This window comes from Saccopteryx bilineata, chromosome 2 (assembly GCF_036850765.1).
Source record: "Saccopteryx bilineata isolate mSacBil1 chromosome 2, mSacBil1_pri_phased_curated, whole genome shotgun sequence".
Taxonomy (NCBI): domain Eukaryota; kingdom Metazoa; phylum Chordata; class Mammalia; order Chiroptera; family Emballonuridae; genus Saccopteryx; species Saccopteryx bilineata.
In genome coordinates this window covers 150,230,044-150,256,491 of record NC_089491.1, presented here as the reverse complement: position 1 = coordinate 150,256,491, position 26,448 = coordinate 150,230,044, and the positions used below count along the sequence as shown (strand labels likewise).

At 36.2% G+C, this 26,448-nt stretch overlaps 1 protein-coding gene across 4 annotated transcripts in view; it reads left to right on the top strand.

The window, feature by feature from the left end:
• Positions 1-26,448, top strand: part of SCAF11 (SR-related CTD associated factor 11) — a 99,274-nt gene that overhangs the window by 41,602 nt on the left and 31,224 nt on the right. For 3 of the 4 annotated variants that reach the window (XM_066258175.1, XM_066258174.1, XM_066258173.1), the window contains exons 2-5: positions 3,784-3,865; positions 6,263-6,420; positions 21,995-22,072; positions 26,306-26,406. In XM_066258175.1, the coding sequence (XP_066114272.1) occupies positions 3,805-3,865; positions 6,263-6,420; positions 21,995-22,072; positions 26,306-26,406 (398 nt within the window). In that variant the 5' untranslated portion in view covers positions 3,784-3,804. Of the gene's footprint in view, positions 1-3,783; positions 3,866-6,262; positions 6,421-17,203; positions 17,373-21,994; positions 22,073-26,305; positions 26,407-26,448 lie in introns of those variants that run through there. The other variant, XM_066258176.1, reaches the window with a different exon arrangement.

The following is a 26,448-nucleotide window of genomic DNA, read 5'->3' as shown; positions in this document are numbered from 1 at the left end:
TTAAAAAATTACTATTGTATTTAGTGGAACAAGAACTAGATAAAATGGAGGGCCAGGGATGGGAGCACTGCTAGTGAGTTAAAAAGGTGATGTAAAAATCCCCCAAAATGCCACAAACATAAGTTTGAGTCCCAGATAAGATGATTTGTTTGTTATTGAGGTTTGAATGAGAGGAGATGTAAAGGAGAAAGGAAGAAACTAATATAGAGGGAGAAAAGAAAGAGAGAGAAAAAAAGAGGGAACCACTCAAAGAAGAAAAAATAAAGGAGAGAGAGAGAGAGAGAGTGTTAAGGGTTTTGGAGTGCAACCCTCATAGAGAGAAAGGAAGAGGAGAGAAAAGATAATGGGAGATGTAACACTTATGGGTAGTGTAGTTCAAGGAGAGGAGAGAGTAAGACCCGCAGAGAGTTAATCGGCCAAATTGGAGGAGGAAAAAAAGTATCAAGAATGAAGATAAGAGAAACAAACGAACAAATATAATAAAATGGGATAGGTTATAAAGTCTGCAGATTATTCTTGATTTTGAGAGGTTATCTTCTTGCTTTTTCTTTTCTCTTCCTCTTCCTGGTCGGTGACTCTGTACCCCGGGTTCTGCCCCTTTGGCACGCTCAGGTAGAGGTTTGCAGTTGATAAGTCTCTATGGCAATGTCATATATTGTGCTTTAGTCTCGTTGGCAGTCGAGGCTCATTAGCATTGATAGGCTCCGCCAGTGAGAGAGTCCGTGTTCCTGGAGCCTTTCTCCTAGTCTTTCCTTCCTCAATTAGTAGCCTGATAATTCAGCTATGGGGTTGCTGCTGCCTCTTCCTGGATAGTAAGAGGCTCAAAGTGCTGGCAACTCCCCACTCTATTTCCACTCAGCACAGGGCTCTGGGTAAGGCTCAGTCAGTCAGAGCTGCTAGCATAATCAGGCGGGGTTTCTGCCCACTCAAAGACCTCTGGCTCTGCCACTCTGTCCGGTAACACAGGCGGGCGCCCACTTCCGGGGCACTTGGAGGAAACTCTCACTCACTATCTGCGTGTGCAGACCAGGATATCCGGCCAGCAGTCTCACGCTCTGAGTGAAACCCCCAACCCCATGGAAAAGTTGCAGCGTTGGAATTGGCTCTCGCTCCGTCCCCGTGCGTGGCTTTTGCAAGGCGCTGGGGCGGCCCGAGATTCCGCTTTGGCCCACACAAAGGCCCCTGACTCTGCCCCTCTGTGCGATAACACGGGCGCGCACTGCCGAGTCACTCGGAGGAATCTCTCAGTCACTATCTGCGCACGCAGACCAGGATATGAGGCCAGCCGCATTTCCCTCTGAGTGAAAGCCCCACCAGCACGGAAAATTTTCACCGTTGGAATTAGTTCTCCCTCCCGTGCGCGGCTTTCCCAGGGCACTGGGGCTGCCCAGAGATTCTGCTTTCGGCCCACAGAAAGGCCTCTGACTCTGCCTCTCTGTGGGGTAACACGGGCACCCACTCCCGGGGCTTAGGAAGAAATCTCTCGCCCACTAACTGCGTACCGACCAGGAGATCGGGTAAAATGGCTGCCCCACTTGTCTTTGTTTGGGTTTGGCGCGAGTGTTAGCTTGTATTGCCCGGGTTGCCACAGGATCAGTTTTTCCTCAGCTTGGATCTCCGTGCCACAGCCTGGTTCGGCCGTTTGTGCTGCGGCCTGGATCTATTCACCCCCTTTTCCCGCCTCAGTTTCTATATTCACAGTTACCAGAGAAAGCCGCCCTGTTTAGGTTAGTGAGGAAGGTGGAGCATTTCTTACTCCCTAATTCCTTCGGGGTTTGGTTATATATTTAGCCAATTTTTCACTTGACCATACCTTCGGGTGTATTGCGAAGCATCTGGAGGCTCCAAGTATAGGTTTTTCTGTTTCTGGTTGAAGATCTTGTTGAGTTTTCGGGGAGATTTATCGGTATCACTTCCTACCCCGCCATTACTCTGACGTCGTCTCCTGATTTTTTTTAATTAAACAAGAACGTCAGAAAAGCAAATGACAAGTCAAAGAAAGTTGTTTGAATATGCAAATGAGATGCAAAACCAACTTATTTCATTGGTGAAAATGCACTAGACAAAAGGCTAAAAGTACTGGAGTATCTGCATTTTCCCTAATTTTTGTGAGCAGTGTATATGCTACTAAATTTCTTCTGCTTTACAGGTTTTGTTTTGTTTTGTTTTGTTTTTTAAGATTTTACTTAACTGATTTTACAGAGAGAGGCCAGGGAGTGAGAAGTATCAACTCATCGTTGCTTCACCTTAGTTGTTCATTGTGTTCATTGGTTGCTCCTTGTATCTGCTTTGACTGGGCAAGCCCAGGGTTTTAAACCGGGGACGTATGTATACTGAGGTAGGGTTAGCATGCATGCCAAGAAGCTCATTTGAACAATTACAGAGAAGGATAATGAAAGCAATAAGCAGAGCAATGTAAATCAGGTAGGGTAAGTATCTCTAATGGTTGATTGAGGAGTTTAAATTCAATCTTATAGATTCCCCTGAAGAAGACAAACATGATAAAAGTGATGGATTCTTTTTAAAGGTTTCAGCATTCTAGGTTGATGCTCTATCCACTGTACCACCACAGGTTAGGCTACAGTTGGTGGTTGAACCAGTCAGGCCTTTGCATTTCTTCTTATTTAACTTAATAGAGAATTTTTCGGGGCAACAGATTCCTTTAATGTAGAAATTAGCATGTGTAAATTATTTAGGAAACTAATAAAAAAATTACTTAATATACATATGGGAGAGTGATAATGGATGATATTGGTAGTTTCTTGTGCCTAGATATTCCAAAATGTATTTCATTGCAATCATGTCTTGCATTAATTTTAGAAAGAATTCTAAGAGTTGATTTAAAAAACAACTTTACCCCATAAATTTGTTGTTCACCTTGACTAGCAAATTAATTCCGTTTTCCACATTTCTCATTTGCCTCTTATGAATCACCATTTTTCTAGTTCTCTAGGCCAGAATAATCTTTGATTCTTTCCTTATATTTATTTAGTCATCAAATCTTAGAAATTCTTCAGCTCTTCAAGTTGTTGCTTTTCTGTTCACAGCAAGTTACCCTAGCTATGCAAATCTCTGCTTCAGTTACCCTGCTTCTAATATCTCCCCACTCTTAATTCATCCTGTGCTTTGCTGGCAAATGTTTCTTTTAAAAAGAATCCATCACTTTTATCATGTTTGTCTTCTTCAGGGGAATCTATAAGATTGAAATTAAACTCCTCAGTCAACCATTAGATACTGCTATAATCTTACCCTACCTGATTTACATTGCTCTGCTTATTGCTTTCATTATCCCTCTCTGTAATTGTTTTGATGAGCTTCTTGGCAGGCATGCTGACCCTACCTCAGTATACACATGTGTGCGTGTGCACATACACTTACACTTTTATTCACTCACTCTTGTTCTTGTCAGATTGGCCTAGCTAACTGCTTTTTCCCCCTTTATACTATGTCACGCCTTTATTGCCTTGAACTCAACATATATAAATAACCTATAACCTTTAGTAAAAAATCTAGTCCAAATTGATCTCTTTTTTTCTAAACTTACAATTGTATTTATGTCTGAACACAATTTCTCACTTACTTTTTGTTGCTTAAAACTTCTATAAGGCTTTTCTTTTCAGTAAGTCTCTGTGCTTGATGGCAAGCAGTATAAAAGTGTACTGGATTAGCTACAGAAGTTACTGGTTTGTATTGTGTTCTTTGTGTAAAATAATTTCTTGCACTTTTGGGTCTTATATTATTGGGAGAAGGCATACATTAAAAATATTATAATTTATCTTATAGGAAACCTCTTTTCAAAGAGAAATGAAGAAGAAAACTCTATATACTCTAAATGTGGGAGATCAGGAGTATGAAGATATGGAAGGTAACTTTTCATTTTTATAAAGCTTGTATGTTGGAAGCAAAACTGTTTTCAGATTTATTGGTGGTATTCATTTTCCTCTTCTTCTAAAGTTAATATTTTAATTTTCATTGCCAACAGTAGAACCTTAAAACACTTTAACTCTGATCATCCTAGTCTAGATTTATACGTTATAGTCATCTATCATTTTGTCTGCTTGTTTGGTTTTTAATAGCACAAATTAAATGATATTTGATACAGATAGTATTTGAGGTGGTGGTTTTTTCCATTCCATTTCTTCTAAAAAACCTTAAAATTCTTTAATGGAAAGTCTACTGGTGATAAACTCTTTAAGTTTTCGTATTTATTTTCTTCTCTTCAGAACTATTCAAAAATAGATATACAATTCTGGATTGATAGTTGTTGTTTTTTCCTTGTAGCACCATTCAGCCATTTTTTGGTTTTCTTTCTTACTGTCAAGAAAGCTCATTATAGCCTTGTCATTCACTTTTAGATGACCTGTCTTTTTCTTCTATTGCTTTTAATACATTTTCTTCTTTAATGTTGTACAATTTTGCTACATTGTTTCTAAGCATGGATTATTTTTCTTTCTCCTGTTCAGCATAACTTGTGTGTCCTTTCTTTGTTGGATCTTGATTTTTGTTTGTTTGTTTGTTTTATTATTTCCTAGTCATTACTGCTTTAGCCATTGCCTCTCCTTTATTCTTTTCTTCTAGACTTCAATTAGTATGTTAGACTTCGGTCTGACCTCATTTCCCAACCTTTCACAGGTTGCATCTCCTTGTCTGTCTTTTACAGGCTAAGTAGTTTCCTCAAATCTCTCTTCCAGTTTACAAATATTTTTTTCTTCTCAGTCTAGTCTGTTGTTTAATCATTCTATATAGTATTTGAAAATTCTGATATTTGAAGCCAGTGTGTATCTAAATTTATAATAAATATAAAAATAAGTAAATCTAAATTTTTTTTTTCTGCTGGTTCTTACTTAAGGCATTTTATTTTCTTTGGTTTGGTAATGTTTGATTATGAGCTCATAATTGATCGATTTAGTCGGTGGAATCCAGGGGAACTAAATTAGAGATGGTTTCCTCCAGAGGATTTGTATTTGTTTTTTCCTAAACCCATGCTGGAATTACTTGAGCACCATTTGAGGGTCTTGGTTTAACATGGAAGTCTCCCAGAAACAGTTTCCCTGCCTGGGTTAGTCTTACGGTTAGTCTCCAGATGTGAACATGACTATGGACATTCATTTCTAGGACCATCCCAGATTTTCCTTTTGTTTGGTGTAAACTGTTCGTGTATCACCTGACCATTTATTTATTTTGGTTTTATTTTATGTTGAATCTTAGAGCTTTCTTTATTTACTTTTGAGTCACCAGTGCATAATTTTATATGTTAGTTAAATTGCTGGTGGATGTTTAAATTAGTATAAATCCTAAGAGACAATTTGGTCTAGCTATTAAAATTAGAAATATATATACATGTTGATTTAACAAGTTCATTTTTAGGAATTTACTCCTATAAATATACTATTAAAAATGTGAAATGACAGTTTTTTATTATAGCATTATTGTAATAGCCAAAGTTTGAATACAAAAGATTATTCATCAATAGGTTAAACAAACCAAAAAAAGCCAGCTGGTATGTTGTATATAGTGTTCTAGCATTAGTGCTTCAACAATTGTGTAAAGGGGGTTTGACAGAACATGTATTAGGATTTGCTTGTCTATGCATTAAAAAAGTCTTTGGAAGAACAGAGAAGAAACTTAACAGTTGTAAAACGGATGGAACTGAATTGATGAGAGTAGATATGAGTGGAAGATTTGTCACTATAACCTTTTTATTTCTAAATTTTTGAACCATGTGACTGTTTATTTTCTTTTTAAAATTTATTTATTTTAGAGAGAGGAGGATGGGGGGAGAGCAGGAAGCATCAACTCCCATATGTGCCTTGACTGGGCAAGACTGGGGTTTGGAACCGGAAGCTTAATTTATATTTTTTAATGGGAGAGTGAGAAGAACTTTTCATTAATTTAATTTTAAAATAATAGCCTGACCTGTGGTGGCACAGTGGATGAAACGTTGACCTGGAATGCTGAAGTCACCAGTTCAAAACCCCGGGCCTGCCCAGTCAAGTCACATATGGGAGTTGATGCTCCCTGCTCCTCCTCTCCCCTCCTACCTGTCTCTCTCTTCTCTCTCTAAAATAAATAAACATATATCTATAAATAAATTAACATTGGAGCTATTATTTATGCTTAAGGAGTATGTTTGTTGTAGTGTATCCAGATCTAATTAGTTTATAGTAGAAAGGCCCTTTAGCAGTACATGATAACTGCTGTAAATATGTAAGTCATTTGGTCTGGAGAACTTGAGAGCATATATGGCTGTTTTACTTTACAGGTGAAGAAAACAAAGATAATACTGGTACCACTGACCTCTTGTATAGTGAAGCTGACAGATGTCCAATATGTCTTAATTGCCTATTAGAGAAGGAAGTTGGTTTTCCAGAAAGCTGTAATCATGTCTTCTGTATGACCTGTATTCTTAAATGGGCAGAGGTGAGTCTTAAATATTAAATAAGTATTAAATATTAGTTCTCTACCATGATTTCATTCCACTTAGTCTAAAGAATTGACACTGCCTTTCATAAATTATTTCACAATAATGTGTGTTCCCCTTACTTTGGAAAATTTTTCTTCTATTCAAATTCTGTCACTATATCTTCCTCTAATTTCCTTTTATTCAGCTTTTTGTTCTTTATAAAAAAAATTACAGACCTTTTAAAAAAAAACTTAACCTTATAGGTATAACATTTAGTGTTTTTTTCTGGTAGAAATACAGTGAATCATCGTCAGTGTACTTGACCCTCCTGGGATAATATCTGCTTACTACTAGTAATACCACCTTCTATCTCCTTTGTGTTTTATATTTTTCAGAGAATTTTTACATGGATTATTTGATTTCTTCTTTACATAGCCTTGTGGGATAACCAGAGCAGATGTAATAGTGTCCTTCTATTTTATAGAAGGGGAAATTTGGATTTTTACATTCTATAACTTGGCTAAGGCTTCATAGTTTAGAGGCATGAATGAATTTAGAACTTCACTTTCTAATTTAGTGTGAACTAATTCCAGACTCTTTGAGTTAGAGATATTACTGAATTTCTTCATAGATTGCAAATGATTAATAAACTGAACACTTGATCCGTTAATGTATTAATTATGTTGACTTAGCCTACTTAAGTAGATCATGGTATTGGTAAACTGAATGTTCATTATAAGGCTCATTGTTATGGGTTGTAAATAAAAATTTAGTTTCAACTAATCATGCTGTATGTTCAGAATTATTAATTTGTCAGTATATAAATATTACTAAGGAGGCAAAGCTCAAAAAAAAATTTTTTTTTTTTTTTTTTGTATTTTTCTGAAGCTGGAAACGGGGAGAGACAGTCAGACAGACTCCCGCATACGCCTGACCGGGATCCACCTGGCACGCCCACCAGGGGGCGACGCTCTGCCCCTCTGGGGCGTCGCTCTGCCGAGACCAGAGCCACTCCAGCGCCTAGGGCAGAGGCCAAGGAGCCAACCCCAGCGCCCGAGCCATCTTTGCTCCAATGGAGCCTTGGCTGCGGGAGGGGAAGAGAGAGACAGAGAGGAAGGAGGGGGAGGGGTGGAGAAGCAAATGGGCGCTTCTCCTATGTGCCCTGGCCGGGAATCGAACCCGGGTCCCCTGCACGCCAGGCTGACGCTCTACCGCTGAGCCAACCGGCCAGGGCCTCAAAAATATTTTTAACATTAGTTATATTCACATTGTTTGATGTCCCTAAGCACATTGGAATTAATCAGTTATTACACAGTTGGGGGTTTGGAGTTCTGTGTTTAACTTAAATTTTTATTAATAATGCAGAAAAGAGAACTAACTGTATACTGACTATGGCTGAGGTTTGGAAGAAGGAAAAAAAGATTTGTACCAATTGAATTCATAATAGTATACTTGGAAACAGTTCTATTTAGTTTAAAACCTAAACTAGTCTTTGGCGGAGAGGATCTAAGAATAGGTAAGAATGTATTTTGGGAAAAAGTATTTTGAGTTTAACTTAATTATGTAATATAATTATAAAAATGTGTTTCCAGGAACATTGACTAATGAAATGAGTGCTTATTTTTCTCTGCTACCCAGCTAAAGATTTCATCTGTGGTGAATTTAGTGCATCTTGGTTTCTTTGTGATTAAATATTTTTAAAATAGAGATTTTGCTCCCAGTGCAAAAGCAGTATTACTGGATGGATAGAAGCCTCCAGTTTGGTGCTTTGCATAAGATTGTATTCAGTGACTACATAATTATGAGGTTCAGCAACACAATCTGAGGATGTGTTTTTCTCTTTGAAAATTAGAATTCAGAAAATAGACACGATTTTTCATCCTTCTTTACACTTACATGCATACACACAACTGTAAGCTTTATTGTGGTGTACGTGTTCCAGATTTCTCTAGTAACCTATGGCTTGCGAGCTAGATGTGGCTCTTTTGATGGCTGCATCTGGCTCGCAGACAAATTTTTAATAAAAATAATAACATTAAAAATATAAAACATTCTCATGTATTACAATCTATTCATTTTCTACCGCTCTTGTTCATGGTTGCGGGTGGCTGGAGCCAATCACAGCTGTCCTCTGGGACAACACCAAATTTTTATTGGATAATGCGTAACGTACACGGGTCGTTGTATGGCTCTCACGGAATTACATTTTAAAATATGTGGCGTTCATGGCTCTCTCAGCCAAAAAGGTTCCCAACCCCTGCTCTGGGGTATGTATCTAGAAGTGGAACTACAGGGTTGTACGCAATGTACATATGTTACCCTACTAGACAGTGCTAAATTTATCTATGTTTTTAACTCTTGTTGAATATTTTTAAGTTGAAAATATTTGATAATATTTGCAATCGACACCTTTCTTGCATATAATATTTTCTTTCTTTTGTGTTACTCTTTTGGATATAAACATTTTGTTGAAGCCAAATTGCTTTTAAAAGTTAGCGCTAACCTGTTTTACTACCATAAATTGTGATGGAGGTACACGGTGTGGGTATTGTGTAAATAAAAGTAACCTTGAAAGTGGAGAATGAACAGAATATTCTTAATTATTTTATTGTCCCCGATGGGGATAGCAGTCATCAAATCAGTTAAATAAACCATTAAATAGAGCAGTAAGAAGAGTACAATCGGCCTGACTTGTGGTAGCGCAGTGGATAAAGTGTCAACCTGGAAGCTGAGGTTGCTGATTCGAAATCCCTGGCTTGCCTGGTCAAGGCACATATGGGAATTGATGCCTCCTGCTCTTCCTCCTGTTCTCTTTCACTTTCCTCTTTCTATCTCTCTCTCTCTCTCCAATAAAAATGAATAAATACAATCTAAAAAAAAAAACGAGCACAATCTACTACAACATAGTTTATTATAAATAATAAGTGAATACTGGTTAACAGAATCACTTAGGCTTTGAACTAAATTTTTAGTTTGAATCATATTAATATGATAAAAATTAGATGTGTTTGGAAGTGTATATAGTAGGCTATGATAAATACAATTAGATTTTAGATTTTAGATTTGTTAATGTTTTTCTCATGGTTATTAAATTTTTCTCATTTCCTAAAACCCTGTTTTTAAAGAGAAGGCATGCAGCTTACTTTGGATTTTAGGATTAGGAAATAAATGTCTGGGCCTGACCTGTGGTGGCGCAGTGGATAAAGGGTTGACCTGTAATGCTGAGGTCACCAGCTTGAAGCCCTGGGCTTGCCTGGTCAAGGTACATATGGGAGTTGATGCTTCCTTCTCCTCCCCAACCCCTCACTCTCCCTTCACTTAAAAAAAATATAAGTAAATAAATTAAAAAAAAAAATAAATGTCTGTATTCAGACTCTCCTAATTGGCCAGGCCCTATGCTAAGGCTTTCTTACATATTCTGTCACTATATCAATATTTATTTGATATTCAAGGCAAGGATTCTAATAAATTATTTTTGAATACCTCAAAGGATAGCCTAGAATTAAAGTAATTTATTTTATAATTTTATTTAAAAATTTAAATTTGCCTAAGTGGTGGCACAGTAGATAAAAGGTTGACTTGGGATGATGAGGACCCAGGTTTAAAACCCCAAGGTTGCCAGCTTGAGTGTGGGGTTGCTTGCTTGAGCCCAAAGTTTGCTAGCTTGAAGCTCAAGGTCACTGGCTTGAGCAAGAGGTCATTGGCTCATTTGTAGCCTCCCAGGCAAGGCACATATGAGAAATCAATCAGTGAGCAACCAAAGTGCCACAATTACGAATGGATGCTTCTCATCTCTCTCCCTGTCTGTCTGTTTTCCTGCCTGTCTCTCACTCACTAAAAACAAATAAGAGAATTAAATATAATGGGTTGACATTGATCAATAAGAGTACATAGGTTTTAATTACACATATTAAAAATTTATAGTTGAAAATTTTATTAACGTTCATTTGTAATAGGAAAGTAGGAATCAAAGTGAATCAAAGTGAGATTTATAGCAATTGGAAATATACATAGTAAGAAAACAGTACAAAATATATTTAGGGCCCTGGCCAGTTGGTTCAGTGGTAGAGCATTGGCCCAGCGTGTAGATGTCCCTGGTTTAATTCCAGGTCAGGGCACACTGGAGAAGCTACTATCTGCTTCTCCACCCCTCTCCCTTTTCTCTCTCTCTTTCTCTGTCTCTTTTTCTCTCTCTCTTTTTTTTCTTTCTCTCTTCTCCCGCAGCCATGGCCCTATTGGCTTGAGCAAGTTCGCCTCAGGCACTGAGGATGACTCCATGACCTTCGCCTCAGGTTCTAAAAAATGTCTCTGGTTGCAGTGGAGTAGCAGCCCCACATGGGCAGAGCATTGCCCCCTAGTGGGCATGCCGGTGGATCCCAGTCAGAGCACATGCAGGAGTCTGTCTCTCTGCCTCCCCTTTCACTAAAATTTCTTTAAAATGTATTTAGGATTATCTTCATAGTCTTGTGTGTCTTTCAGAAATTTAGCTGAGATATCTGAAATTTGTACTTAAGGTTCACCAAAATAATGATTCAGAATGGATAGCAGGAACTAAAAGAAGGGCTCATATATTTATCTTCACCATACCATTTTAGGCATTAAAGAAATTCTACTCTGTAAGGAACAAGTAAAGATATATAATAATCTAGTATATTTGTTTTGGACACAGTCCTGAAATTTTTTGTGCTCTTAAAATATCTATTCCTATAGTCAAGGTTAGTCTCAATCTCTTGGTTAAGTAGCTGAACTTAGTCTTTAGGTTTTTCATAGAATCCATTTTACCTAGGGTAAAAGGATTAAGGATAATGGAAACTGTGGTGGCCTAAATGGTCCATAGGCTAATTGCCTGCCCACTAAAAAAATTCAAGTTAAGCATGTCCACTATAACTATGTTTAGTTTCAAGGAACTCATTATAAGTAAGCCTTGTTAGTGTATAAAATTGTGGAAATAGAATATTGAACTAAACAAAGACAGTAATTGACATGTAAAGAAAGTAGAAATTTTTGTTAAAGCATGACTATTAGAACAGAGAATCTGAAATTAAACAAAAAAAAGCCTTTAACAATGAAATATGTATACAGTGGTACCTTGAGATATGATTTTAATTCGTTCTGTAACCGAGCTCGTAAGTCAGTCAACTCGTATATCAAACAAATTTCTCCCATTTAAAATAACTGAAATCCATTCCAGCCCCATGAAACATCCCCAAACCATCCTAAATTATGAAAAAAGACGTTTTTAATTAAGAAACACACATGTATACTTTACTAATGCATAACAAAATATATGAAATAAAAGAAAAAAGTGTTTAGTATTTATTGTATTCTTACATTGGAGGCAGACGAGTGCGGCTAACAGAGGTGAATGGTGGAAGAGGAGGGAGGGTATGCAGGCACTGCAGACACGTAAACTAAAACTGCACTTTCTTAACACTAAATGTAAACTAAAACTGCATTTTCTTTACTTTAAACAAAACTAAAACTGCACTTTTACTTAAAATGAAACCACAAAAACTTAATTGTAAAAAAAATGCACTTTCTTAACTTTAAACTTAACCTAAGCTTAACATTACGTATTTTTCAATTAATCACCACCTGTTTTTGCCTTTTTGGCTACACTTTTGGCACTTTCACTTGCAGGACTTTTGAATAAAAATCTATCCAAAAAGGTTTGCTTTTGTTTGCCTTTTAAAATGTTAGGGAAATGTGACAAGTGTCATTAAAAAGTGCTGAAGCACAACCAGTTGAAACTTTTCTGGTGTTTCTTTTCAATGCAACTTGAAAGATACTCCCACATTGCCAGTATGTCTTTAAGTTCACTTGTAGAACTCACTTCCTCTGACTCTACCTCCTCCTCAGTACTAATCTCTTGCAGAAGCTCCGTATGTTGCATCATCTGTATGTAGCTCCTTCAACTACTCAGTTGAGAGTTCCTCCTCATGTTCCTCGACGGGCTTGTTTACGTCACCATCATCTACCTCCAGACCTATTGACTTTCCGAGGGACACAATCTCCTCCAATGCTTCTACCTCGGTCTTGGTCTCTGGTTCGAATTCTTCAAAGTCCCTGTCTGCAACAACATCAGGCCATAACTATTTCCATGCCGTGTTCAAGGTTCTTCTTGTAACCCCTTGCCATGCCAAGTCAGTAATGCGTAAACATGTCACGATGTTGTAGTGATTTTTTCAAAACTCTCGAAGGGTTAGAATTGTATTCTCAGTCACCTCAAAGCAGCGGCAGAACAAGTACTTTGTGTAAAGCTTTTTAAAGTTGGAAATGACCTGCTGATCCATAGGTTGCAAGATTGAAGTCATGTTGGGTGGGAGGTAGAGGACTTTCACGAATTTGAATTCATCGAGAATGTCATCTTCAAGACCAGGTGGGTGGTTTGGAGCATTATCAAGGATTAGTAATGCTTTCATCGGGTGTTTATTTTCTTGAAGATATTTCTTCACTGCACGACCAAAGATGATTTACTCATTCAATAAAAAACTGCCGTGTAACCCATGCCCTAGCATTGGCACGCCACATAACCTGCAGTTTTTCCTTAAAAATCTTGTGAGTCTTTTTTTTTTTTTTAAGAGACAGTCAGAGAGAGGGATAGATAGGGACAGACAGAAAGGAACGGAGAGAGATGAGAAGCATCAGTCTTCAGTTTTTCGTTGTGACACCTTAGTTGTTCATTGTTTGCTTTCTCATATGTGCCTTGACTGTGGGCCTTCAGACCGAGTAACCCCTTGCTCAAGCCGTGACCTTGGGTCCCAGCTGGTGAGCTTTGCTCAAACCATATGAGCCCGCGCTCAAGCTGGCGACCTCGGGGGTCTGGAACGTGGGTCCTCTGCATCCCAGTCCAATGCTCTATTCACTTTGCCACCGCCTGGTCAGGCAAGAATCTTGTATCTTAAAGGCTTGAGGATTTTTGGAATGATACACTAACTGTGGCTTTACTTTATAGTCACCGATAGCATTTGCACACAATTCAAGAGTCAGATGGTCCTTCATGGGTTTATGGCCTGGCAGCTTCTTCTCCTCTGTGGTGATAAAAGTTCTCCAGGGCATTTTTTTCCAAAACAGTCTTGTTTCGTCTCAGTTGAACACTTGTTGGGGGATGTAGCCTTCCTTTGCGATAAGTGCAGCAAAATGTGCGATGTACTCCTCAGCTGCCTTAACATCAGCACTCGCAGCTTCACCATGCCTCACCTCCGAGTGGATGCCAGATCTCTTCTTGAAATTTTCAAACCAGCCGTGACTTGCCTTAAACGTATCTTCTGCTGCCTCTTTTGAGGTTGATGGTTCTTTCTTCTTCAAGTTGCAGTAAATAATACGTGCCTTTTTGCATAGTACAGTGTCCATCACTGTATCTCCTGCCAGCTCTTTCTCTTTCACCCACACCAGCAGAAGCTTCTCCATTTCTTCATGGATATTTATCCTTAATTGGGACAGAATTGTAGTTTCTTTCGCTGGATTTGTGCTTTTGATGGCATCCTTTGTTTAAGGATGGTACAAATTGTAGATGTATTGCGGCCGTACAGCCTTGCCAGTTCAATCGCTCATACACCACGCTCATGTTTTTCTATTATTTCTTGCTTTACTTCTATCGACGACATTTTCTTCTTCTCACCACTGTCCTTTACACTCACTTTCTTCGGCCCATGATAGCACACAATAAAAGTTTGTGAAAAATGCAAAAATGATGCAAGAATGAGTACAGTGCATGAGATTCAACTTGATTCTGCAGGAAACACATGAGAAAGAACAAGATGCTGGTGCTGTGCTGCCGATACTGGACCCATGCGCCAACGCACCAACTAGCGGCAGCTTCCCGAATCATGACTCGTATCTCGAAATTTTGCTTGGATCTCGAACAAAAATACAGACTGAGTCACAGCTCTTGTCTAAAAAATTCGTATGTTGGTCTGCTCGTATCTCAAGGTACCAGTGTAGAGCCAATGCACTAAAGTTTATCAGCCACTCAGAAGTTATTTATTTTACCCACACTGTGAGCAAAAACACAATCTAAACATAGAGAGTTTTTATCGTGCACACAGTTTAACTTTGTCTGAATTTGCACATTTTGGATTATAGTCATGCACCGTATACTGACATTTTGATCAAATAGGCCACATGTATGACAGTGGTCTCATAAGATTATAACGGAGCTGAAAAATTCCTATCACATTGTAGTCATAACCATCATAGTCTCATGGAACAACATACTACTCACATGTTTGTGGAGATGCTGGTGTAAACAAAGCCACCACACTTCCAGTTGTATAAAAGTATAGTACATACATTTATGTACATAATACTTGATAACAGTAAGATAAAACAACTATGCTACTGGTGTATGATTTACTGTACTATTTATTGTTATTTTAGAATGTATTCTTTCTACCTATTATAAAAAGTTTGCTATAAAACAGTATGCTGTGTTAGACTGGCAGCAGCCTCATACATCTCATAAATACCAGGTCTCTTGAGTGCGTTCTTTTCTTGTTCTTGATTTAGTCTCGGATGTTTTGGACAGTAATGTGCCATACAGGCTTGTAGCCTAGGAGTAATAATAGACTGTACCATGTAGTATAGGTGTGTAGTAGGCTATACCATCTAGGTGTCTATAGTGCACTCTATGATATTCATACAAAGATGCAGTTCCCTAATCATGCAGTCATGTAATGACACGCCCCCATTGTTAAGCAGCACGTGACTGTAGATAATTAGAAAGATGAAGACTAGAGAAGTGTGACACATGGCTAGAACTTGGAAACATTTCATGCTTAAAATATTCAAGAGCATTGATGTAAAGGGATATGTAATAATGTATAGGATTTTGAGGGTCTTTCTATCCACCAGTTTTCTTTTATCTTTTGAGTAACATAAAATATTTTTCTTACCTTATAAGTAATTTTTGAAATGTCATTAACTTTCTTATTATAAGCACATTATCCTCCCTCAATTTAGTTATCTTAGTCTTCCATTTCGTATCAAATGCTGACAGCTTCACTTAGATAAAGTAAGGTTAATGAAATCAAAATTGGACAGTTGGCAAAATGTTTTCTTTCATGAGACTAGAAATGAAGAGAACCTTACTATGGTGACGTACAGTTCTTGAAGAAGTCAACACTTTCAATGCAGACAGGTGAGGATTATATTTTTGAATTAATATAAGCAAAAATATCAAAATATGACTGACATATCTTGACTACTGATATATTTTATATATAGATGTGCCTTTATACAGTGAACAGAAATTTACACATCATTCTGGTGACTAGACTATCTTTCAGTTACATAATTCATCAAAGTTTTATTGTCTAGATTTTTTACAATCAGTTTTTACTAAAATTAAAATTTTTCTTTCTTCCTAAATTCAACCAAACCTTTATGTAGTTCTGTGAAACCTCTGTGAAAAATAATTTAAACATACCTATGGAATACTACTGATAGTCCTTGCTTTTATCATTTATTGATTGATTGATTGATTGATTGATTGATTGATTGTATTTTTCTGAAGCTGGAAACCGGGAGAGACAGATAGACTCCCGCATGCGCCCGCCAGGGGTGAAGCTCTGCCCACCAGGGGGCGATGCTCTGCCCTTCCAGGGCGTTGTTCTGTTGCGACCAGAGCCACTCTAGTGCCTGGGGCAGAGGCCAAGAAGCCATCCCCAGCGCCCGGGCCATCTTTGCTCCAATGGAGCCTCGGCTGCGGAAGGGGAAGAGAGAGACAAAGAGGAAGGAGAGGGGGAGGGGTGGAGAAGCAGATGGGCGCTTCTCCTGTGTGCCCTGGCCGGGAATCGAACCCAGGACTTCTGCACGCCAGGCCGACGCTCTACCACTGAGTCAACCGGCCAGGGCTATGCTTTTATAATTTATAAAGCATTGTCAAATAACATATCATTTTATTATTATAGCCTATGCAATAGGTGATTCAGGTCTGTTTTATCTTCACCCTTAAAGTGATTTAGAGAGGTTGCTAGTTCTGACTTCTCCAAAAGTTGAATTTGTGACTTAATTTTTCCAAATTTGCCATTGTTTTCAACTTTGTATATTAATCCTCTGGTAAAAACCTTTGGTAGAACAAAGAAATTTTTACATTGTGAACACTCGTTACCTAAAGCATGTATGTCTTTTTACCACTTTGATGAATTAATATATATATTTTTGTATAGCCTAATTTTAAATATCAGAATTTATAAAATGTTTTATATAGGTAATTTACAGAATTTTCTGTTTTTATATTGGAAAAAAGAAAGTCTTAACTATTAAAAGTCAAAAGAAATTAAGATTAAAAGTAATTCTACCCAACTGTTGTATCTTTAAGAATCTGGAAGGATTCCACTTGAGTAGTTAGATAAAATGCTTTCGTGGTGTTAATATTGTCACTGATAGCCATTTATCCTTTAGGAATACATTCCTGAAAGCTGTTACAAAGAAACACAGTTTTACTAATATGGATTGACAAGGACTGTCTTGAGAGAACTGGTTAAGTGTGATAGGGAACATGTAGGCTGACTACAGGTGAGCACTGTATTTTGGAGGTCCAGGCTAGGTATCTTGAAACCATCAACTTGAAAGGGTAGGTCCTGGTGAAGAGCTTTAAAATAAGCATCAACCTCTAATAGTGTGCATCTAAAGCATCTTTATTTGATTCTGAACTGCAGTTTTAAATAATGTGCTGTTTTTTGTTAGTAGAAGAGATAGATGTTCAAGAGATTCCCGTGAACAGACAAACCTTGCTTTGTAAGCTAGGTACTGAGATTTAGTCTTTAAGCACTTTAACACTTGCTTCTCTCTCTCTAGGAGGGGCTATCTGTAGGCAGCCTTTCTGATTGAGGATAGAGCAGCAGCAGGAAGCAAGAAATATTAGAAATCAAGAATCCTGAATTCCCAAATAAGGAAGGTTTCCTGTTCTTACATTTAAATATGGGTTTGTCTGAGCTGGGAATTTACAACGCTTCAGAATACTAGGGTATGTTTTACTGAAATCATTAGGAAGATTTTTTTTTTATCAAAGTTGCCTCCTTACCTGATATATAATCTAAGTTCAGAGCATTCACAGTAAAACACAAGCTCTGTTTTTAAAAACACATTACATTGTAAAAGCAGTGATCAAATTTCTATTATATTTTGTAGCTGTGTCACAAAGTTGAATGGTGATATTGGGCTTACTTTGATTATGAAACTAATTAAATTAGATACTTTAAAAATTATTGAAATGAAAGCCATGTTGACGTAAATAGGTGAATAAGGGTATTTTTTGTTGTATATAATAAATCATAATGGTGAATAATCAAGGAATCTTTGTTTTTATTGTATATAAGTAAAATAAAAAACTTGGGATAATTTTCTCCCAAACTTAAATTATTTTAAGCAGAAGAGGTATGTATATTAGTTAACGTTTTCCACATTAGCTTTAAATGTGAATTTTTAAAAACATACACCTTAAAAACTAAATTATTTTAGTGACACAAACTTTGAAAACCAAGATTTAAATGTCTTTGAGATTTTTCAAATGGGTATCTGCTGGATCTATGGGTGAAGGACCTTTGGAAATGCTTAAAATTAGGGCAGTGCAAACAGGTCTTTAAAGTCAATTTGTAAAATTTTTCTATTAAAGCTATTTGATCATTACATTATATATAATTTTATGCTTTAGTATCTATTAATAGAGGTGTCTTTGAACTTGAACTTTGACATGTGTTGAAGTTGCTGTATACTTTTCTTACAGTGCACATTAACAAAAAAAATTAAAGATCTTAATGTCTACTCTGAGGAGCTTGTTTCCCGAGCTCTGCTTTTGTTAACTTAGAGAGAGGATAACTTGGTTTTAAGTTTACTGTGATGGCTGAGCCTGAGCCAAAGAAAATCTTTTAACTTATTTTCTAGCGTTACTAGATTATTTTTAGGAAATATAAGTATATGCAGATTGTGATAATAGGTAGCAGTAGTTTTCCAACTGCTTTTTTCTGGGTTTTTTTTTAATTTTTATACTAGCAGTGGAACCCTTTAAATGAAACCTTAGACAAATCCATGACAATTATGTTTAAGGAAAAAAGAATAAAAACAAAATCTTACTCAGAGTTCCATTATTTAAAACAAATCAAAATGGAATGGTTCAGATTAAAACTGTCAGTTTGAACATTGTGAAAGAAAAAGTGCCATTTAGTTGATGTCCACAGAGGACATTTAATAAAGAGAACAGGATTGTTTAATTTCAGAGTTTTTGAAAGATTCAATGCATCTGATACAGAATAAATTTTTGAACACAGAAAATAGGTTTCTTTGGATCTTAGTGTTACATATTGAAATAGATAAAATAAAATGATAAACCTTAATTTTCATATGTCATGAACTTTGCATATTCTAACAAAAAGTCATTAAGAACTCATGTCTCTCACATGTGTGTGTATATATATATTCACATTGTCTTGTAGGTTATCTTTTTGTTAATAGACCAGGTTTTTTTAGTGTGTTAGTCCAGTGAAACTATTTGGTGGACTTTATACAATACTTAAAGTATTCCACTACTGTCTTCTAAGATTACTAATTCCTTTTTCCCCATAAACACCTTAGAAATAAATTCTATATTCTATATTTACTAATAAGGTAACTGAGACACAGAGAAGTTATGAAACTTGCTCAAATTTACAAAACCCAAGGACCAGATAGGAAAGTAGAATGTAAATCCAGAGCCTCTATATATCTTACTAGTTTAAAAAAACAAAACAGAACATTGAAGCTGTATGTCCTAATAGTTAACACACACTCTCTCTCTGTCTATCTCTCTCACTCACTCACTCACTGCCTCACTCTCTCACTTACTCCCTCACTCTCTCTGAAAGAACCTGACTTACGGTGGTACAGTGCATAAAAACATCAACCTGGAATGCAAGGTCGCTGGTTCGAAACCCTGGGCTTACCTGATCAAGGCATATATGAGAAACAACTACTATGAGTTGATGCTTCCCGACACCCCACACACACACTTTCTCTCTCTAAAATCAATAACTAAAATCCTTTGAAAAAAATTGAAAAAAATAAATTTTATTTATATTTTTAGGAACATTTATCAAAATTTACTTTAAAAATAGAAATAAATTTTGAAACGGTTAAATTAAGTACTTGAAAGTTTTTGCTTATAAATATTCTTTTGCATTATAAATGTATTAATATAAAAGAATTATATACAGTACATTACATACAGTGTAAACAACAATCACATATTTATGATGTTTAGTTCTTTGAACTATAATTGCTGTTTGCAGCACATTATTAAAAAGATGTGGATAGCATTCTTAAGGTCAAGTTTTCTGTAGGGAAAGTAATATCATCTTAAATGCATAGTACTTAGAAGTAAACTGAGCTGGATTCTACCAGTCTGAACCAACTTAATATAATAAAGTCACATTCCCTAATTCAGAAGTGGTAAAACTTTTTATAAAGATCTACATACTTAAACAGGTTAGTAAAAGTAACTCAGTTTATTTTTTGCTCCTCCCAAAAAGTGAGTCTCGAGCTTTGTAAAGATTTATTATATGTATAATCAAGGGCCGCATATATAGTCTGACCTAGCTGTGTTTGTACAAGCATATCTTGATGTGTGCCAGAGTCCAGAATGGTAGAATCACAGTGTTTTTCCAGTAGGAAATATGAGATAATTTATCAGAATTTCATTTTTATCCGTGGTCTTTAGACTATTAACATTTTTTTACTTTTTGAATTACTTTTAAGTTATTAAACCATAGGTATTAATAATATAATCTTAGTATTTTCTTCATAGGCTACTGAATCTACCCTTCTACTTTAGTAGACAATTCCATCTTAATATATTTAGAAAATATAAATCCATTTCTATAAAAACATTTAATAGTATTATCCAAGAAAACCTTAATTATAGTTGATGCACATTAATTTTTAAGGTATAGAATGTATATTTACATCAAAATAAAGATTTAGAATTACAGTGATTAAAGGATAATTTATCTTGATCTATAAAAAATGCCTGCAGCCTGGCTTGTGATAACACAGTGGATAGAGTATCGACCTGGAATGCTGAAGCCAACGGTTCAAAACCTTGGGCTTGCCTGGCCAAGGCACATACAACAAACAAACAATAAACAACTCAAGTGAAGCAACTATGAGTTGATACTTCTCATTTCCCCCACTCCGTCTGTAAAATCAATTTAAAAAAAAAGAACACCTGCAATTCCATTTGAAAAAGACCAGCAACCTGATAAAATAGCTAGGTAGGCAAAGGCACGAATAGACAGTTTTTTAAAAAAGCAATGAATAGCCTGACCAGGTGGTGGCGCAGTGGATAGAGCGTTGGACTGGGATGTGGAGGACCCAGGTTCGAGACCCCGAGGTCGCCAGCTTGAGCCCCAGGTTGCTGGCTTGAGCAAGGAGTCACTGGCTCTGCTGTACCCCCCCCCCCATCAAGGCACATATGAGAAATCAGTTGATGAACAACTAAGGAGCCACAACGAAGAATTGATGTTTCTCATCTCTCTCCTTTCCTGTCTGTCTCTCCCTATCTGTCCCTCTCTCTACCACAAAAAAAAAGCAATGAATAGCTCTTAAAAATACTAAAATGTGCTCAACCTAACTCATAAAAGGAAATGGATTATTAAAACTATAATAGTATATCATACTGTTAAGAATGAGGCAGCTCTGAACTAGTAATATGAACTAATCTAAGTTACCTAATTAAGAAAAAACAAAATTCAGCATATGAATTAATATTTTTTATATTAGAAAGCTACATATATATGTATATGCATTGGTTATCTCTAAAAGGATACGTAAGAAACTACTTCTAAACCCTGGCAGATAGTTCAGCTGGTTAGAGCATCATCCTGAAGCACAGAAGTTGCCAATTTGATCCCCGGTCAAGGCACACACAAGAACAGATCTGTGTTCCTCTTTCTCTCTCTCTCTCTCTCTCTCTCTCCCTCCCTCCCTCCCTCCCTCCCTCCTTCCCTCCCTTTCTTGCTAAAAATCAATAAATAAAAAGTAAAACTACATCTGTAGAGGACATCTAGGTGGCTGCGGGGAGACATGGAGAAATCCTTCATTTTCGTCATACCTTTAAAATGTTTATGTTGCTGGTTTAACTGCCTATTCAAAAGAATTAATTTTGGGAGACAGTATTATCATAGAATATTAAAATCTGTAAGGGACCTGTACAAGCCATTCCTTTTACAGCTGATTTTGAATTGTCAAGAGCTGTGGGTCACAGCTGTAAATTTCAGCTTAGCTCTCCTTTCATTATAGCAGTAGTTCTCAGCTGGACAAGTAGGCCATAATAATAGGTGTTATCTTGATAACAGAGATCTTATCTCTCTTCATTGTCTTCTACTTACCTAGCATACAGTAGATGCTCAATAAATATTTGAATTAATTAAACAAATTTAAGGTATATATTTATTACTCAGTGGCGTTATACAGGCAGAAAGTATTTAATCTTCACCTCTGAAAAAAGAAAAATACTTTTTCCTGTTTCAGTAGAAAACATCATAAATGTTTGCTATAGATTAATTTTTATTCTAGAGAAACAATTCTAAAGTTATAATTTGTTAATCATTTTTTCAGACATTGGCTTCATGTCCTATTGACCGAAAACCTTTTCAGGCAGTGTTTAAAGTCAGTGCATTGGAAGATTGTGTTAAGGTAAGACTTAGATTTTATTTTGCAACATGACAGTATAAATATAAACATAATTCAGTTTCACTTTAAAGATTTGAGTAAATCTGTGACTTGTTCAACGTTAGGTTTAATATGTGTTATCTTTGCTCCTCATCATGACAAACCCAGAGTTTTCCACACGGATTTGGTAATTCTGACTCTTTTTTTTTTTCTTTGCACCCTAAAGAGGACATATTCATGGAAGTCACACTGTGTTTTTCCCCAAAATGTATTAGATCTCTAAGTCTTAGTTATGGAATGTTTCCGTTTTTAGAATATTTTTAGTGTGAGGACTTCAGTATTTCAAAAATCATTTATTGATTAATTGTGTAGTGCTTTGAATATTTTTTTAATTGAAAGAGATATTTGAAATGGACTATTAGATTCAAAGGTCAATCTCCACAAAAGCTTAAGTCCAAAATACCTGATAAGCATGTTTTCTTTTTTTGTGTGTGTGACAGAGACAGAGAGAGAGACAGACAGGGACAGACAGAAAAGGAGAGAGATGAGAAGCATCAGTTCTTCGTGGCAGCACCCCAGTTGCTCACTGACCACTCTCCCATATGTGCCCCGTCCGGGGGGAGGGGGGACTACAGCAGACCGAGTGACCCCTTGCTCATTCCTGGGCTCAAGCTGGTGAGCCTCGCTCAAACTAGATGAGCTTGCGCTCAAGCTGGTGACCTCGGGGTTTCGAACCTGGGCTCTCCGCATCCAGGTCTGATGCTCTATCCTCTGCACCACCACCTGGTGAAAAATATGTTTCATTAAAAAAACAATGCTGAGAGGATTTAGCCAGTACAGTTAAATATAAAATGGTGTCTTTGTTCTTAAATTCTGGTGCTTGAAGGAAAATGAGTTTAATTGTGGAAGGATAAAGGAGGTTTTGTAGAGATCTTGAGAGGAATTTCTCAGTTTCAAGGTTGTCATAGACAAGTGACATTAATCTTTTATAGTATAGTTTTATAATGCTTAATCCTAATCATGTCCATTAGATATATGCATTATACATACCTCACTGATGTTAAATCTTATGAATGATTATGATGTGTATTCACATTTTTAGTTCACTAATAAAACAAACAAAAAAGGAACGAACATATTCCTGAATTGAATGAGCAAAAGGAAAGTAAGCAGTTAAGTAAAATGTATGAGATTTTATATATATATGTAACATATTTTAATTGAATATTGCATTTGTTCCAACAATGTCCCTTATAGCAAAAGAAAGTCTTTGATCATGTGTTGCATTCAGTTGTCATGTCTCATCTCTTTAATCTGAAACATTTTGTCAGCCCTTTTCTCCCCCATGACCATGACTTGTTTTCAAGAGCAAATTAATTAATTTATTATATATTTTTTTACTTTCTTGGGGTGACATTGGTTAATAAAATTATACAGGCTTCATGTGTGCAATTATTCTGATACATCATCTGCATACTGTATTGTGCATTTACCTCCCAAAGTCAAGTTCCTTTCATTGCCGCCATTTATCCGTCCTTTACCTTCTCCTGCCTCCCTCCATTTCCCTTTCTCTTGTAATAATCATATTGTTGTCTCTATCTGTGAGTTTTTTGGGGTTTGGGGTTTTTTTTTTGCTTAAAACCTTCATCTGTTATACCCAGGCCCCCAGTCTCCCCATGACAGCTATCAGTCTTATTCTCTATCTATGGACCTGTTTCTATTTTATTTTGTTCATTAGGTTCTACATATAAATGAAATCCTATGGTATTTGTCTTTAAGAAAGAGATTTTTTTGATGTATCTAACAAATTATAAATGATATATTGCTAAAAATAAGAGTACTCAGTATATAGATACATGATGCCACTAATGGGAAAAAACAAATTGTTCCCAGGTAAGTCAGTGACAGCTTGATTGCTGTCTGTGAGTAGGAAGGGATATGGAAGCAGTATTAGATGTTCTCACTGAAGGTATTTATAATTTGTTTTTTTTAATTTTAGACAGATGAGTCTTGATATACAAATAAGACTGCAACTCAAATAAAAAGACATGAAAAATGATTTTGCTTGTAATTGTGTAAGTTTGGACATCTATGCGAAGTAGTATATAATTTGGAGAAAAGATATAAATGTGTGGTATAATCAAGATCAAAGCATGACTTCTTTGAAAGACATGGTTTCTATATTTCTAGACTATATGTTAATGCATGAGCTAGTTTCCAAAGATATTTTCCTTAAAATTTTATTCTGTGCCTCATATGAAATTGTATTCTGTTGCTTGGAATAAAAATTTGTTTTATTTAATAGGGCTTGTACATAAAAGTTTGGTGCACTGTTACTGTGATTTTACCAAACTTAGAAAGGTATTTCTTGTATGTGATATTATCCACACACTCTCAGTATCTTCCTTTGACCTTTGCTTCTTTTGAATCTTCACTTTATTATCCTTTTCCATTTACAACTGAACTTGAATGAGACATCGACACTTGCTTATTACTTACTCCTCAGTAAAATCTTCTGACTGACTAATTTTGTCATTCCTATATGTAATGCTGTTGAGAACCTTGATTTCCTTTGGCTTTTATGGGTATACGTATGTATGAATATTTGCTTGTTTTACTTATCTGATCTTTTAAAATCTTTTGTCCATGCCCCTACCCTCCTTACCTTTCCTTAAACCTCGAGACTCCTCATAGGATCTTCCTTTCAATTCTCTAGATATACTTTCCTTCTAAGCCTTCTTAACTACTTTAGTAGCTGTTAGTACTGCTTGTATTTGTATAGTTTCTTAAATTCTGTCACTAATCTAGATCTTTTCCTTAGAACAGACTTGTATTTTCAACCACTTGTTGGATATCTCCATCTATAATACCAAAGGAATCTAAATATTAACAAATCCAGAAATCATCTGGGAGTTTTCCTTTTTCTTTTCTCTCTGCCTTGTCTTTGCCTGTTCCTTCTGCTCAGTGTCTTAAATTTGTTTCTTCTTCAAGTCTCTGCTGTTAACTCTTTAACAGCAGGCTCTCATGCTGTCATCTAGACTGGTTCTGCCACTAGAAATATATAAGCCATCATCTCTACTTTAAAATTTTTAGTAGCCTTATTATTTTTTTAAGATTTTATTTATTGATTTTACAGAGAAAGGAGAGGTGGAGGAGAGGGAGAAGCATCAACTCATAGTTGCTTCACTTTAGTTGTTCAGGCTGGCTTGTTGTATGTGGCTTGACTGGGCAAAGCCCAGGGCTTTCAAACGAGTGACCTCAGCATTCCAGGTCGATGCTGTATCCACTGCACCACCATAGGTCAGTTCAGCAGCCATATTTTATTTAATGAGTAAAAAACAAAAACAAATTTTTATACTCTTATTTATCCAACATATCTAATACATTATTTCAACATGCAATATTTTAAAAGAATTATTATTGAGAAATTTACCCTTTATGTTGTTGTCCTAAGTCTTTGAAATTCTGTGTGTATTTTAATACAGTACATCTCAATTCATACTAGCTACATTTCAAGTGCTCAGTAGCCACATATGGCTAGTAACTGTATTGCTCAAAAAATTAGGGGATATTTCATTGCTTCATATTCATTTTGAAATATCTTCTAATTTTTGTGAGCCGTATATTTTCTCAGTGTAGATCTAGACTGTATTGTAAGGGCTTTCATCTGGCTTCCTGGCTTTTATAGTCTCTGCTTAACTTCTTCATTCCTCACATCACTGCCAAAGTTAATCCTAAAAAACAGATTTGATCATTTCATTCACTTGCTTTCAAAACCTCACTTAATCTGATCCCTGTAAAATTATTTTATTATTAAGGTCCTTTATGATCTGGTCCTAATACTTTACATCAACTTCGTAGTCTACTAATCTTCCCCATATGCATTGGCTTCTCTGTTTTTTCCTTCATTTAGAGTAATTTTATTTCCTTAGATTTTATTTCCATAGATTATCTACTTATTAAATTCTTTTCTAGAATTAATATTCAATGTATATGCTGATCTGTGCTTGTATCTCTATAATGAGCACTTAATCCGTTGAAGTACCCATCTCCCACTGTTTTGTTTCCCCAGAGCTTACTTAGCACATGTATTAAATGTATGCTTTAGCATGCTTGAATGAATAAGTGTATGTATTTGACCTACAGTTTTATTCAACTTTGTTTCTTTAATGTTTTATGTTTTCAAAGGAAACTAATAGGTTATAATTTGTGATGCTGGATTATCACTCTAAATTAGTGATTTTGCTTTTCTCATAGGTTCAAGTAAAAAGACAGTTGAGAGAAACAAAAGACAAGATAAACAAAAGCTCTTTTAAGAAACAGCTCTCCTGTCTTGAAAATTCTAAAAGCTGTATGAGGTTAGTAATGAACTTTAGAAGTGGAATTCAAATGTGTAGAAC